This window comes from Monomorium pharaonis, chromosome 5 (assembly GCF_013373865.1).
Source record: "Monomorium pharaonis isolate MP-MQ-018 chromosome 5, ASM1337386v2, whole genome shotgun sequence".
In the NCBI taxonomy this organism is placed as follows: Eukaryota; Metazoa; Arthropoda; class Insecta; order Hymenoptera; family Formicidae; genus Monomorium; species Monomorium pharaonis.
This window is the reverse complement of record NC_050471.1, coordinates 10,056,175-10,072,001: the sequence shown is the minus strand read 5'-3', so window position 1 is coordinate 10,072,001 and position 15,827 is coordinate 10,056,175. Positions and strand designations below refer to the sequence as shown.

Here is a 15,827-nt window from a genome sequence, read left to right as displayed (position 1 = left end):
CCCTTAGGACCCGCCGTTCGTATCCCCCTTGCGCGCACCAGGCCCAGGACGCGCCTGCCCTCTCCTTTGAACCATTGCTTTATCTGCCACCCCCGTTCGGGTTCTCCTTACCACGGTCGAGACCAACCGATCCCTCCGTCCGCATCGTGCTTGGTCTCTTTCCCTCCCCCCTGATATGGAAATAAAATCAATACCATTGTTTCGCGGTTTGCACCGTGAAATTGGGTCGTATTTTATTTGTGCCATTAAGACACGCACGTTGACGACGACGACGGTGCCACCCTTGCGGGCACTCCAGCAGGAGTACACGCCCTGATTTATTGATTTACTGATACGCCGATCGTGTACTCTTCTCCTGTGCTTTTTCTCTTGCTTGTTATATTTTTTTTACGCTCTTTCCTTATGGCGCTCGAGCGATCTGCGGCCGAGCGCATTCAGCCGGATTGCGTGCACCGCATCACGTTCGGGAAGATGTGACAACGATGAGTATCAGTTTGTCTAGACGCTTCTAGACGTTAAACGAAAAGTTGGAAAATTTCAATCGATTAAATATACAAGATTGGACATCACACTTGGCAATCGAAAAGTAGAAAGAACTTAGTGTTTCGTTTTTCTGAAAATTGATTTTCGGATACCTCGCTGATTCGTTGCCGTCCCGTTTAAACGTGACGCGAGATTTAAAGCGGCTTGGGTTTTATATATTAAAGCGAGAATACAAACGCGTCAGGCGTAGTTTACCGGATATCAAATGTGACAGCGATACTTCACTGATTCCTCAGTGAAAAACGTGAACTTCCGCTGTTGCTTCACACGAAGCAAACGACTATCAACATAAAAATGTGCGGAAATATGCCCGCGAGAGAGATACAGGAAATGAAACGAGCGATGCCATAAGAATTATAATCGCGAGGATAGAATGCAAGCACGTCTTTGCACGTCACCGACATTTGCTTGTACACTCTGAATTATACAGGCACGCGAGTAGGTCGAGATCTAGACAAGTCAGCGGTATCGCGTAGAAGTATTGCCGGATATAACTACAAGCGGCCAAATCGATAAGACAGCTCTCTGTGTGCGGTACAATATTCTATCGTTTAACCGCGGCGAATTTTCACGTATAGAAACTTCATCGTGCTTATCTCGAACAATACGAATAATATTTAACGTCCATCATATCTGCATTAAGTTCGCAAAAGTGTTTCCGCGAATAATAATTAATCCACCTTCAGCTCAACTTCTCTCCGAGCGTTTTATCACGGCTCGCGTACATAAAGCTTGTCCGCGTAAAATCAGTATTATCAGATATGTCATAAACAAAACTGCACGAGACAGCTTCCCTCCTCTCCCCCTCGCCGTGCCGCTGTTTTATAACCAGTCTCGAGAGCCCCGGCGAGGCGGATGCTCCGAGGTACACTTTGCGAAGAATTTACCTCGGGATCGACGTATCTTCCCCTAAATCGTGGTGGCGGTGCCTCTTCGGGCAAAATGAGACGGGCTGCTACGTGCGCACCCCGGCGCGTTCCGCGGTGTGTATTAAAACAAAGGGACGAAAAGGGGAGGGGGGAGGGGGGGGGAGAGGAACGTGAGTGCACTCCCTGACGTGGCTGTTACCTATTACGTTACGTCAAACCCGACGCATCCATCATACAGTCGACGGCGCTCAGACGTTTCCGGACGTGCGACACACTCTTCTGTGTAGACGCGTGTATGTACGCGATGTTAAGACACTACGATTTCCACACACGTGCAACAGCGACGAGGAAACGGTCGGAAAACGTACGGGCACGCGCGCCCCCCGCGCCAGAATGTCCCGGCCCGTCTCTGGGGGATGGCCGTGTGGCATCACGAGACTGACATGACCTCCAGGGTGACGCGTCGTCTTGACACTTTCAGAAATATGCGCGGGAAGATATCTTTCTTCTTGGCGATCTCGACCCGGATGTCGGGCGAGGCGACATTTGTTCCCCTTCTTCTCTGCGCCGTATAAAAAATATCACGCCCCCATTTCGTTTCATATAAATGACGTGGCTCCGAGGATCCGATTTGACTTTACGACCTCTACGTCGCTTGGTTAAAAAATGATCTTCCAAAGGTAGGTATCTCATTTCGTTCTTGCTCCATCTTAATTTCTTGGTCTCCGCGTTTTACACATTTTATTGCTTATACTAAAATTTGATAATAAAACAGTTTAATATAATACAATTTAATACTATAATAATTTACCACTAGTTACATAAATTAAAAAAATAGAAGCTAGAATTCATGTTCGCATAACGTAGTATAAATAAGTGAACGTTTTGTAGCTTTCGTTTGTGCTAACCTTTAGAGAAGCACATGTGTTCGCATTAATCAACATGCATTTTCACGACGATAACAGATCACACGGGCTATTTTTTGGTTCAGGCAATTAACACCCACATGTGACAATGCTGGTTGGTGCACGACTAACATGCTTTCGTCGCGATTAGCGCGGGAGACACGAAAGCGATCCCGTTTTACTATTTTCGTCGAGTATTCTCATCCCTTTGAGAAATGAATTACGGGCCTCCGGAGGCGTCGGTCAATAATTTTAATTTGAGGTCCGCGAAAGACCCCCGGCACAGTGCATGATTTAGAACACGCGGTAAGGGAGACGAGGAGCAGCTGGGTTATGCGCGGCGCCTCCGAAGATATTTTAATTGTCGGGAATTTACTATCGTCACGTGCGGGGTGATCTGTAACGAACCTTTGATCTTCGAGGCGGCACTGAGACACCCAATGAATGTTTCATGAATTTTTGAGGCGACCTTTCGACAGACAGTGAAAGTTTGATTAAGCGCCCAGTGAAAAATCTTATTGGATTTAAAACCGAAATTTATTGACCCACGAGTTGTTTTTATGTAAGTTTCACGATGTTTTATATTTCCTTCTGTTTTATTTTAATTTAATTACGGTATTCTAGAATTAAATAAATTGTAATTAATTAAGGATCCTGTTTCTCACTTATGTTTGACAGTTTTGAGAATTTTTTTTTTGAGTTTATTTTCATTTCAAATATAATATTTCACATACACTTTAACGATTATGTGCGTACAATGACTTTGTAAATTTTATTATCTGATTTTAGAAAAATTGCGTATGTAATGTTAGTGAATACGTTCGATCGCTCGCTGAAAGCAAGACGTGAGTATTATCGGCGGAGCCATAGTACATTAATTAATGTTCTCGGCGAAGCGACTCGTCACTTTTTTTTTTATCTGACATGCAGCACAACGACGTTAGCGACAAATAATGGCTTTTTTCTTCAAATGAGGCACGCCGTCGCCCTTTGGAGCATGACTTGCCGTTACCGGTGTGCGCTTCGATCACTTCGATTAAAAATAAACTACCGGGCGATCTCGTACGTGTCTCGACTATCTTCACAAAAGAGATACGGATTCGGTGTTCTTTTTCCTGCACTCTCTTTAATCTCGCCGTTTTTTCCGACGTACAAAATAAATAATCAGGATGTTGAACGTTAAAACAGAGAGCACTCTGATAAATGTCTATACAATAAGTGACATAATAGTACCGTTTTTGTTCATGCGAGCGATTTTTTTTCTAGTTGACAACGAGTATTAGCGAAACGATACAATGTTATACATTTTTATGAGATTCACATACAATTATTCTTCAATCTATTCTGCATTTAGATAGCATGTTTATACCTTATTGATAGATTAGTCTGTCTTTTATTCTCTTATACTTATAATTGTAACACTCTATTTGCAATCAGTTGCTTGTTAAATATGGAACTTAAAACAACAACAACAAAAAGGCAATAATTAAATTTTCTATAATCTTTAATAATAAAATCACACTACACAATAACAAAATTATACGATACCATTTCGTCTAAATTCTCGTTCGAATTCCCCGACTGAAATACAGTAAGACAATTCGTAATGATTTAGCTCGTCGCGCGTCGGTTAATTACTGAAATGAACGATGGAAGGCAAAGAGAGAGAGAGAGAGAGAGAGAGAGAGAGAGAGAGCTGAAGGAAACGGGATCCTCTTACGTCGGCCATTTGCCCGTTTTCCTTGGTAGGATTATGAAGCAACAAGCGAGAAGCGAACCTTTGTTGCTCGCGTCCAGTGAACAGGAAAGGAGTGTGATGAGGGTGAGCACGTAAGGCTCGTCGAAACTTGGCGAACACTTGGCCGCAAACTTCCTTCTCCACAGGCTGCATATTGGCCCGGGGATGAGGGATTGTCGGCGAATGAGGCGGCGAAAGTAGGAGCTTCACGAAAAGTCGGAACTCTATTCGGGCAAAGTTGCATCGGGCGTCATCGCGCTGCACTTTATATAGCAGGAAGCAAAAGTTACCGTTGTAATACCGAGTTCTGTGGGAGAATACGAACGTGGTCTCCCAGTTGCACAGCTTATGCGTCTCACGAACAAAATATTCCGCTTCTTGAAAGCGCATTTAAATTTCAGCAAGATTCGAACTTATTATAATTTTGCCTAATTTCATTATTATGGAAAATATCTTCGAATTTATTTGAGAGAATATTCTGCATAAGATCAAAGATATGATAGAATATTTATGAAATGATCTGTATGACAAGTCTTACAAAAAACAAATCGAAGAAGTCATATTTAAATATGAGATTTATTGCATCTAATATAATCGCAGAGGCATATTTACTAAGCCGCCGAGCTAAGCGAAAAATCTGGGATTTAAATCTTGTCTGAAAGCTGCTTTCACGTGTTGTGGTGTTTCGATTGGGTGCGGTGCGCCTGTATATTCTCTATTGTACCAAAACTTAATTCTACCGTTGCTTTGTGTTCAAATTCTATGCGTACGCCATAGAATTGTGGTGCGTGTACTTGCGTAGGACTCTTGAAAACTTGGGTTAATATTGCTTGAGTGACGAGGGATTAGAGATAGCTACGAGAGAGAAAGAGAGAGAGAGAGAGAGGGGGGGAGGGGGGGGGGAGGCAGGAAAGGAAAGGGGAAAATCGGAAACTTGCACCGAGTCAGAGTTGTGTATTCACAGTGGATTGCTTACCATGTCGGAAATGTTACACGCAGACTGGCGCGAGACTGTTCTTACACCATAATTCCCCCTTCGCCCCATGATTTGGTTATTGCTTCACGCTGTATAGATATAAGCGACTGCAATTGAGCATTCCAATAGTTTAAGATCTTCGAATAGTCTCGGAGTCGTGGCCCGAAGAAGATTTAGTTTGTCTGTAATAGCCCAGCCTCTGGTTCGAAATGCTCGTATCGCTATTAAATATATATATTTGTTGTAATTGAATAAGCCTAAAATAATTACTGAATAATGATTTTACGGAGGAAACAGTTTATGGAGGAAATGATATATTTTTCATGCTAGATTCAAAAAATGTTTTGATAAAATAATCAAATATTTGGCTAACATAATTAAAACTAATAATTATTGGAGACGAAAAGGCTTAAATTTATTTCTGTGTGAAAGGGGACCACATTTTCACAACTGTTTCTTTTCGACCAATTATATAGTGCGTCGTCACATTTGTATCCTAAAAATAAAAAAATAAATTTAATAATTTTGAGCCTAGAATTAATTAAATATATTGATGGCTGTAATCGCGCATTGCGCATTAAGGTTTTATTTTGAAATATTGATTATTAATAAAGTTATTATTATTATGAAACGTAAATGGAGGTCGGCAATATGCTACCTCCTCTACTAAATAATATAATAGCAGATAATATTTAATTATGTTAACCATAACAATTATTAATTTTGATCATATTTTAATTGAACATTTGATTGAAATTATTTTACGAAAGTTTAGCAACTATTATCTAAACTTGAGTATTATTGTCCAACATTTTTTAGCGCACAATAATCGCAGGAAGATTTTATTAAGGTTTTTACGTCAATTAAAAGTCAGCATGTTTCTTCCCCGAGATGTCACTTCGTAGTCCTTCGTGTCGAAAGAGTGTTACGTGAACATTAACATTTTCTGATCGTTAACGTCGGCCGTGGATATGCTGTACTTCGACGGATAAACGCCGAAATGAAAAGTCGGAAATTGCATGCTGAGCTTGGAGCTCCGCGAGTTTCGCGCGAGATGATTTTTCGTGGCCGCGGCGCGGTTTAGATCCGCGTGCGATACGAGCCGTGTGCGGCGATCGATCGCGGGCGGCTGTAAACTGCGAACTTAGTGTCAACGTAACCGAGAGTTTCGTCCGGCGAGAAAGCACCTGTCAGGCACTGCCGGTATATGTATTAACGCCGGCGGGTGCGGCGGCAGCGGATGGCTCGGGGGATCGGGGACGGGGTGGCTTTTGAAGTCGCATAGTTTCCTGCACCGGCACGCAGACGTTGCGTGTCCAGAAGACTCGACGTTGCCGATCGTATACGAGGCCGACGGTGGTTAACGGCGCGCCCGTGTGCCTGTGTACGTGATCGCGTAACTATGCCCGGTTATCGTCACGTACGGTATTATGGGAATAGTTTGCAAATTAAGATCGCGTATGCGGTAGACGGTAGCGAGCACGGCGTTCGGCTCGCTTGATACTTTCAATGCGCTCAAATCTCGAGTGACGCTAAGACCACCCCCCTCGGTGACGTGCCTCGTTTAATGCACCGAAACTTGTAGTCCCGTCGAGATCGTTGCAAATTATCGTAATGATTATAGGTAAGAATCTGAAAATAGGAAGAGCAGAAGTTGTAAGAAAAGCAAAAGAATAAAATCCACGCGTATTCACTCTTTTAGTCCTTCATACTAATCCTTTTTTTTTTTTGGTCCTGAGAGTTCCCCCGGGAGTCCTGAGTTTTTCTCTAAGTTTCATCTTGTGTTGATTTTACTTGGTTGAGTTTTTATCCGTGGAAATAAGAGAGAGTAAAGTAAGAAACGTATTTACGGTTCACTGAGGACATCTATCTTTAGTTACGTTTCTAAGGACTAGAGATAGACTACGGTAAACACAAGCAGAAATGAAACGGCCCTTGAAGCTACATCATACTTTGTCGTGAGTATTGCGCTGTTGAGAAAAATTTTTTAAATGAACGAAAGTAGATTAAGCAGCTTTCGTGTGGTTATTTCTTTATCCATTTATGAAATCGATCTTTTTTTTTTATTTTGCTTCAGACCACCATCATTAAGGATCTGTGAGATGGGAATAAAAAAAAGGAACGTTGTAGAAAGCATTAACAATTTTATTTGAAACGTTCTTGTTTAAAATTTAAAATTATTGTGATTCAGTAAATTTTTTATTATTAGTGACGATTATCGAAAATTCGATATTTCTACGTTATCCCTATGAAAAATTGTACATTCGAAATAAAAAGGAATTACGTTCCCGTTGGACAAGTAATGATAAGGAGCTTTTCTTGCGCGGCGCAAGTCACTTAAAGGATAAGCTTCCTTTCGCTACCGGTTTCGCTGTTCGTCCAAGAACGAGCACCTGTCGGCCTCCATCTGGCTGCAACTATTCAAAAGCCGTCGCGGCTGACCGCAACAACGTCTGTACTACTGCGGCTCACGGCGGCGTCGTATATCGTCTTCATCGTTGCAGCGGTCAAGTAGAGTAGATCCCGGTGCGATCCGTCCGGTCGACTAGTCTAGGATCTCTCAAGGGATGGAACGAACATCTCGGCGGATAATTGCGTGACGGACGTCGGCCAGAGGTAGTCGGCACGAAGAAAGGGATATAACGTCGAGAAGGAGGCGCATTATTGGCCGATGTTCGTCTCGGGGCGGCCGGAAAAATCGTCGCGAGCAGAAGGAGGAAAATATTTTGAAAGACGACATATTTTCCGCGTATAGACGAGCGGATTTGAGGCTGCGTGCAACGCACGGATAACACGGGAATAGGATATCGTCTTCTCGTCTCCTTTTTTTTTTTTGCCCCGCCTTTCCCCGGCGGGCAAGAAAATCGCGTCTTTCCGGAAAATTGATCTCGGTAAGCTGTATTTGACGAGAGTACAACGTTCATCGAGATCGAATCCGGCGCGAATGGTCCTTTCGCGCGTTGGATGATAGCATGATTCGCAGAGTGCATTCGAGAACGGGGGAAAAGCGAAATACGCGCGCGGATTGTGCGGACGTGCGGCGTGAACGTACATCATCCGGAAATGCTGTTTTACGCGAGACATCCCGCGGTTATATGACAATTCCTGTACAATGCACATTCTCGCTGAAACCTCCACCGTACTTCGACTCGTGCGCTTATGAAATTTAACATTGCGCTCGTCCGCCCGCTCGCAAACGGCGCGGGCGCCGGTTAAGATTATCGGCGCCAGGTATCCCGTTATATTCCGCGCACGTAAGTCTTCCGACATCTTTTATGGGTAAATACATATTTCGCTTGCGTCCAATAATGGCGCGACGATATGGCGAGCTATAAAGCGCCCGACGTGCGAGATGGCGCGTGTACCACTTTTCCTCATCGCGATGAAAAAAAATGGCGGTCTCGTGTCTTGGCGTTTTATCGAGTTTCCCGGCCGGGGATTAAGCTGATGGAAAAGCGCGGAGGGTGAATGGGAAGGAGAGAGAAAGGACGATTGTGAAAAGTTGATTATGAAAGGGGAAAGAATGAAACGGAAGGGATGATCTCTTCATGCTCTAGCTATTGATGCATCCGCAACTTATTATCACGAGGTATATACACATTACGTTGAATACATTAGGGTTTACTCGATTTACATTGATAATATAGGCAATGTTTGACGGACAAAGAGCACCATCATTTGCCATTTTTTTTCAAGGAAGACTTGCACACCCTAATTCTTAAGAATAACCGTATATGTATTTTGTTTTCCAGTTGTTTCTTTATCAAATTTGAATAACTTGATTTGCACATATTTTAGCTTGATACTTTAAAGAAAAGCGAACAAGTTTTTTTGTTTCCATTACCTTAAATATATCGCGCAAAAGCTAAATTGCTGAATTCACGCAGTTTTGCACTAAAATCGCCTGTATTTTTAACGGTGACATTAATCATTACAATTTTTACCGTGCGCGTCGAATGTCTTTTGCGAAACGACAATTTAGAATGCTATCTTTTATTGAAACATTCCTTCGCGCGATGAAAAACCCATGTCCGAGGTGTGCGGAAGGGAAAATTGCCGCGCAGCGCGCATAAATTGCGTTTCACACCCGCCGCTCGATAATACTTTCAGTTCGTCGTAACTCGCCCGCGCCTTCGGGGAATATTTTTTCGTCTACGTCGCTTTCCACTGCCTACTACTCCGCCTTATCCCGAACTGCCGATAACTCGGAATTTTACGGCAAGATGCGTAAAGCGGCGCGACTAGCGGCCCCCGAAGGTGCATCAGGGCTCTGTCTGACATTTTTAAGAAATTCCACCCCCCTCGCTTCCGTCACCTCCGCCCACAACCATCCGTCGCTCGCCGTTTTTTCGCCGTCGCTCCGGGCTGACATTATGCTAACCAGGTCCTCCGACCCTCGATATTTCGAGCCGCTCGTCGCTCTCGTTGATCTACGAGCTTCATCCGCCCTCTCTCTCTCTCTCGCTCTCCCGGTTTTTCTTCTTCTTCCACGCTCTCTCTCCTCGCCACTTGTTAACGCTTACGAGACCAGAGAGGAGCCTGCATCTCCCGGGACGAAACACCCTCGAACTGTCAAAATGTTACAAACCCGCCGCCCCCGAGGGAACGCGGGCGCGAGGGCTACCAAAACGGAACGAGATTTCGTCTTTCTGAGCGTGAGTTATCGTCCTCGGAACCGATACCGGCTGATAACCTTTTCTTATCCGGATTACAATCCACCCGCGTGCCGCATGAACGGGATTTTGGATGAATCGAGTTAGAAACTTCCATCCCGGGGAAGAGGGCAGTGGCCCGGGGATAAAAGTGAAAGCTGCTTTTACGACGAACGAGAGGATTAATAAGCGGAGTTCAGGTAGGAGTGGCTCGATAAGCGAAGTTTTAATTTTAAATTCTTGCCTTCCGGCTCAGTTCTCCGCAAAATTTGAAACCAAAGCACATTAATTAGAAATAATTTATTATTTTTTAATAATAAATAGTATAATCGTTGATTTTTTTTTTTTAATCCGCTTTCGCTTGTCGGCAATCAATGCGCTTTTCTTTTAATAAAGAGAACGAGTTACGAGTTTTTGATAACAGCTAGGCATCAATTTTGCCGCGCGCGAGCGCATTCGTGGCATTAAGCAAGGATTACTTTGTATTATCCGTTGCTCAGACGTGTTCCTGTCACATACGTGGCATATTTCAACGTTATTTCGACGACGGAAACTCGATACGCGCCGCCGCCGCCGCGCCATTTCGGTGGAGCGAAATCGAAGCGATCGTCACCCGTCGATGTCGGTTTATCGAAAATTTATTCGTACCCACCGACACGTAACTGCCGTCCGCTTTGAAGAGGACCGACAACCGCTTGCGAGCGTCGTCGCGGGCGCGCTCGCAAATGAAAGTTACTCGATATTGCGTCAATAATGGTTCGACGTGCGCGACAAATGGCGCGTGGCGGAAAACGGCCAAGGAAAGGTGGCAGGAGCCGGGACAAGAATGGCAGACAAACGCTTTTTCATCGATGGGACAGCGGAGGGGGAGGGGTGAGGGGTTGGGAGGGGCAGGGGAAAGGGGAGGCGGAGCGCTCGTAAAAATGTCATTGCACTCGCAGGTAGAATCCATGCGGCTCTGCAATTTTTGGCCGCGATACGTCATACGCTCGGTAGTCGTGTCGCGAACGAGCCGCATTAAAAAGACCGGCGAAACACGAGCGGCGTATGATTTTAGTCCCGCTGCGTATTCCGTATCGAAGACATTTTTTCATATTACAGGTTTACTCGTGTACTCCCCCGCGATGCACCGCGGCGTCGATTTATTCCCGACGCTTCGTAGTATTGGGAAGTAGGTGTGTGCGTGGAGATCAGTCAGATCCAAGTTGTCAGGACTAACGGCGTTCCCCCAAACGCATTACGGTTGCGTACTTGTGTGGCGGCACGGGCGTGATAAATATGAAAAAAACCGATAAATACCGCAAGACCTACTAGCTTTGCGTGCGAGCTAACAAATTTATGCGACACGTTTTAACTCTTTTTTTTTAACTTCCGCCCGCCGCTGATGAGAAATGGTCGCCATCGTATGGTTTTATCCAGATACTAAAAGAATTATGTTAGAATAAAAATTCTGGTTTCCGAGAAAAGGGACATCTATTGGCGAACCTTCATCATATTAATATCTTTATCCCTCTTCCTCCTTCTTCAAATAAAAAATATCGCGAGATCGAGTGTAGAATATAGTTTTTTTTCAATATTAATTGAAAATTGACCGATGAAATACAATTTGGCGTACAATAATGACGCACTTTCGTCAGGATTCTATGAGAACACGATAAAGTTTACTAAATGCTGGAGAGAAAAATGACGTCTCTTTTGAAGAGATCTTTCCGTTTCGATTCCGACTATAATAAAGTCGCGTGAGTAGTCATAAATTCTCGTATTTGCTTTTGCACCGTATAAATGCGCGGGCATGCAAATATCTGCATCAGGGAACTTTTGCGAACTTCCCACGCTTGTAAGGAAGGAACTTGCAGTCGAACATTACGAGCATTTACGTACTCGTTCTGGTGAGGCATCCTACGCCGCTCGCGAAACGCCGAACTATCTTCTTAATCTCTAGCTCTTTGCCTTGTAATAGCTGCGTGAACTTTTAATCGTTAAAAGGAATTTGCCGGAACTCCTCAAACGTTTACATTAACAACGGTGCTAAGACTAAGTTCGCAGTATCGAATTTTTAAATATTATTTTTAATATACATGGAAAAAAAATTTATTGCACAAGTTAGAAATCTAAGATTCAACTAGGTAGTAATTCTTAAGGGAGTTTCTCTGCTCAGGCCCGGCAGACAACAAGTGGCACAGGAGTTCAAGTAAAGAAACTTATTCAAATGACCATTTTGTTGCCTTCTTTTTTTTGTTGTATATTGTCTAAAGTTAATAATGGTGAATATAAGAAAAAAATCAGCTACAAAGTACTACCTTCATTACTAAAGTAATTTTTAAAAAATTGAGACTAAACATTCTTCACTATTATACCACCCTTAGATAACTAAATAACAATTTGAAATTCATATTATATCACTAGCACACATTTACCACACTTACGTGCCGTATTACTTCGATTATTGAAAACTTTTTTTTATCTTATTAATTATTTCACTCAAACGAGCAAGTGCATCGTTTCAAAAATTTAACGGTACATTTTTGGACAGCTAAGATGTATCGTTGTAAAGTTTCACCAACATCTGTTCAATACTTTTACGTTTAATATAACAATAAAAACTGAAAAATCCTGAAAATTCATCAATTCCCATAAGAGCCCATGTTAATAAAATATTTAATATCTAAATAATTAACTAGTTCAGCTTTCTAAAATTTTTATAGTCAATTTATATCACTAATTTGAACTTCTCTACAAAGTTTCATGAAAATCTGTTTATTTTGATTTAACAGCGGAACTCCCTTAAATAGTTGTTGTTAGATGCTTATTATTAAATCTACTGAACGTTCTCTATATAATTATAAAATTCCGATTTTTTTTCAACTATAACTAAAAGAATGCAATTAACAGGTTAAGACACCATATGCACTTGCACGAGACTTTACATTTTTTTTTTAACATAAAGAAGATGAGAGATAAAGAATAATCATGGTTATTTTGTTCTAAAGATATACTTTTCTTTATTTGACATTTAAATTTTATTAAGAAATCATTAAAAAAATAACGTTGCAAATGTCATTTTAACTCCACTTTTCATCCATCATGTTTTCTAAACGTGTGATTACTAAATCTGAGAGTCTTTGACTTGATTGATCAATTTTGCAATTTTTTTAGGTATTAAAACCAGTTCTTGATATAGGATTTTTTTACAATGCTTGGTTTTTTGGTGCAGTAAAAAAACGAACAAATTTATAGTGAAAAACGTTATATTGACTTTGACCAGTTGCCATTTTGTTCAAATACAATATTTTGAAAAATGGCAACGTCAAGCACTAGATCTATGTCTCAACTTTATAAAGCTTACGTCATTTTGCTTTCTGACGAGTCCTATGAGAGCAATAGTTGTCATCATAAATGTCGTTTTTTAAAAACATGATTTAGGAAAACTTGAACAACGACGTCATTTTATACAATTTTTTAAATAAAAATTAAATAGAAAAAGTATACTACAATAGAAATATAATTTCTTTCCCGGTATCTGTTTTTTTTTTTCAGAAAAAAATGCACAAAATTAGATCTCGTCTTTTTATCGCCTTAGGTGTATATGTCTTCTTAAACGGTACAGTCAATAAGTTGATAGAAAATTTGTTTCATTTTGCTTTATTGTTTGAACCTCGAAGTATCCTTTCATCATTTATAATTCAATCTTTGTTTAGAGTTATATATCATTATTAGTTCGTTAGGCAATATTCTTAACTGTAATTGATGCGAGCTATTACTTTCCTAACAACGTAATTAAATTTTGAGACTTCTAAGCTGAAGGTATTCAAGGCGCTGTGAAAGAAACTCGCAGGCCCCCTCTAACCGATTCCATCGGCAATCAAACTTTCCCGTAACACAAATCAGATTTCCACGATTCCTCGCACGGTCGGATCACACGCTTTTTCGAGGGTCTGTGCTCCTTGTTGGCGCCTTCCTGAATATTTATGGCCGCTCGTCGAAGGGGCGCTCTCGTTCTCGCGAATCCATCGACGATGAAGATCGTTCTGTCGTCGTCGGTGGGAGCGAGCGCTCTTGGCCTCTCTCGTTAATACGGCGATAAATCAGGGCAATATTCGAAAATTACGCGTGTAACGCGCCATGAAATGAACCGATCGCTCGTCAACCGGGTCGCCGCGATTCGGCACAAAAGGCAATAATCGTATTTCATGATCGCCACGGGATTCCTATTTAAAGCATTCCTCTCTTTCTACCGCTGCGTCTTCCCTTCCTTTTTAACCGCTGCGAATATTTTATGTCTGCCATTTAGATATATTACACGGCAGTGAATGATATATTATTAAACGGAAGGCTGATAGGTGCATACGTTTAAACCGGAGAACGGAAAATTTTTGTTACAAAAACGAAAAAAAAGACCAAGATTTGTACTTCATAGAGCTATTTTTATTTTACGCTTATTTTCATGATGGTTCATGCTATTTTCGTCTCTTGCGTTTGCGAACTTTGTAGCATATTTCACGATTGATAAACATGTAAATCTTGGTCTTGCTCTATTAACAAGCGCCAAATGCATCCGCCGATGTATTTCTCATGAAATTCTTAATTTCATTTATTTGCTCGATGACAGAGTAATGTGAGATGAGAACCAGATAACCGCATTTAGCGTTAGTTTCTCTCATCATGTTCTGCATTATACGCATCAGCAGCTGTACCGTGCTGCATACAAAATTTCATAAATCACTTCTCCTCATATCTCGTTAACGGGCGAGAAATATGCGCTTACGTCGACATTAAAGTCACAATAAAGTTCTTTTATAAAGAAAAATCGAAAGCTATTTGCGTCTTAATATTTTAGTTGCAAATCTTATACCACTTAATCTGAAATCAATACCAATTTCCTCGCATGTACCATATTCTATTTGAATAAGTCTACTGTCTGCAAATGACAAAAAGAAAGGAAGAGAGAAAAACGAGATGAAGTAATATGTCGTACCTATGAATGCGTAGAAGTGTAAGGATACAGAAAGCAAGATGCAAAATGCTTGTCGCAAAATAAATATTATTCATGCGCGATTGCGGACGAATTTGTTTCGCCGTTCGCGAACTCCCGTCTTTTCCATGACATCGGACGTTTCGTCAAAAACGTCAGAAATTCCATCCTTCCGCAAAGTAACGAAAACCACATCCCTTCGCGAATCGCGGGGATGCATTCCAGATGCCTCGGGGCGAAATGTTTTCTCCCGCGGCCGTTCATGTAGAAAGGAAATTATATCGACAGCTCTTACGAAAACTACCGAGACGAGCAATGGGCGCTTTTCTTTCCTTATTCTTGCTTTATTTTTTTCCACCGCGAGATCGGCACGGCGCCTTACGAGACTCGACAGCAGCGAGGCAGACAAGGGTGAAGGGTTTGAAACGAGGGTTCGCAGGGCGTTTCTGAACTTCAGTACCGATCTTCGGGAGCCCCCGTGAAGCTTCTGGAACAACCAGACCGTTCTTTCGCGTGAAATTTCTTGTACCGTTAATGCATCTTAAGGATGTTTTGGCTGTACAATACCAGCTAAAAGTTATCAAAATTTAAAAACTGAATTAAAAATTGTCGTAAAATTTTGGCTGCACCCGAATTTTGATCCTGAAATTAGCATGAAGAAAATGATAAAAAATTTGTCTTAAATATGACGGCTTGTGTAATAAAAATTACCTTATTTTGTTGTATTATAATTTTAGTGACTAAATAACTTTACATTAACAATTTTCTCAAGCTACTCCTCTTTCTCATCTCTTCCTTGTACCTCACTCACAATACGGCCTCCCAGCGTCGAACTTTACGCGTTGCGCGGACTATTGTCTACGACAGCCGGTTTGTTACATACGGGCAAACGACGGGAGCAATTCAATCAGAGTTGTGCAACGATCGCAGCTGAGACATCTGGGCTTCCTCCCGATCATAACATTCAAAACCCCCGCTGCTGCTCCGTCTTTCCGATGGCGTTTCGTATGATTTACGATGCGAGAACCGTGCACGTACGCCAATGTACGTTAAACGAGCCTCTCTCGTGGGCGCGATACTTTCACGAACGCCTACAGCGAATTTACTGCTGCACGTGTTCGGTAAAAAAAAAAAAAAAAAAAAAAAAAAAAAAATTGACCCGCGAAGTCTTC

At 41.9% G+C, this 15,827-nt stretch overlaps 2 protein-coding genes across 7 annotated transcripts in view; one reads left to right on the top strand and one right to left on the bottom strand.

Moving 5' to 3' along the window:
• LOC114253746 overlaps positions 1-15,827 on the bottom strand; it is a 240,819-nt gene that overhangs the window by 35,047 nt on the left and 189,945 nt on the right. The window contains exon 4 of one of the 4 annotated variants that reach the window (XM_036286868.1): positions 1,647-5,252. The exons of the other annotated variants lie outside the window; for them this stretch is intronic. Coding sequence (XP_036142761.1) covers positions 5,162-5,252 — 91 coding nt within the window. The 3' untranslated portion in view covers positions 1,647-5,161. Of the gene's footprint in view, positions 1-1,646; positions 5,253-15,827 lie in introns of those variants that run through there. 4 annotated transcript variants of the gene reach the window in all.
• The window catches only part of LOC105839103, a 354,738-nt gene that overhangs the window by 219,125 nt on the left and 119,786 nt on the right, over positions 1-15,827 (top strand). The window lies entirely within an intron of this gene.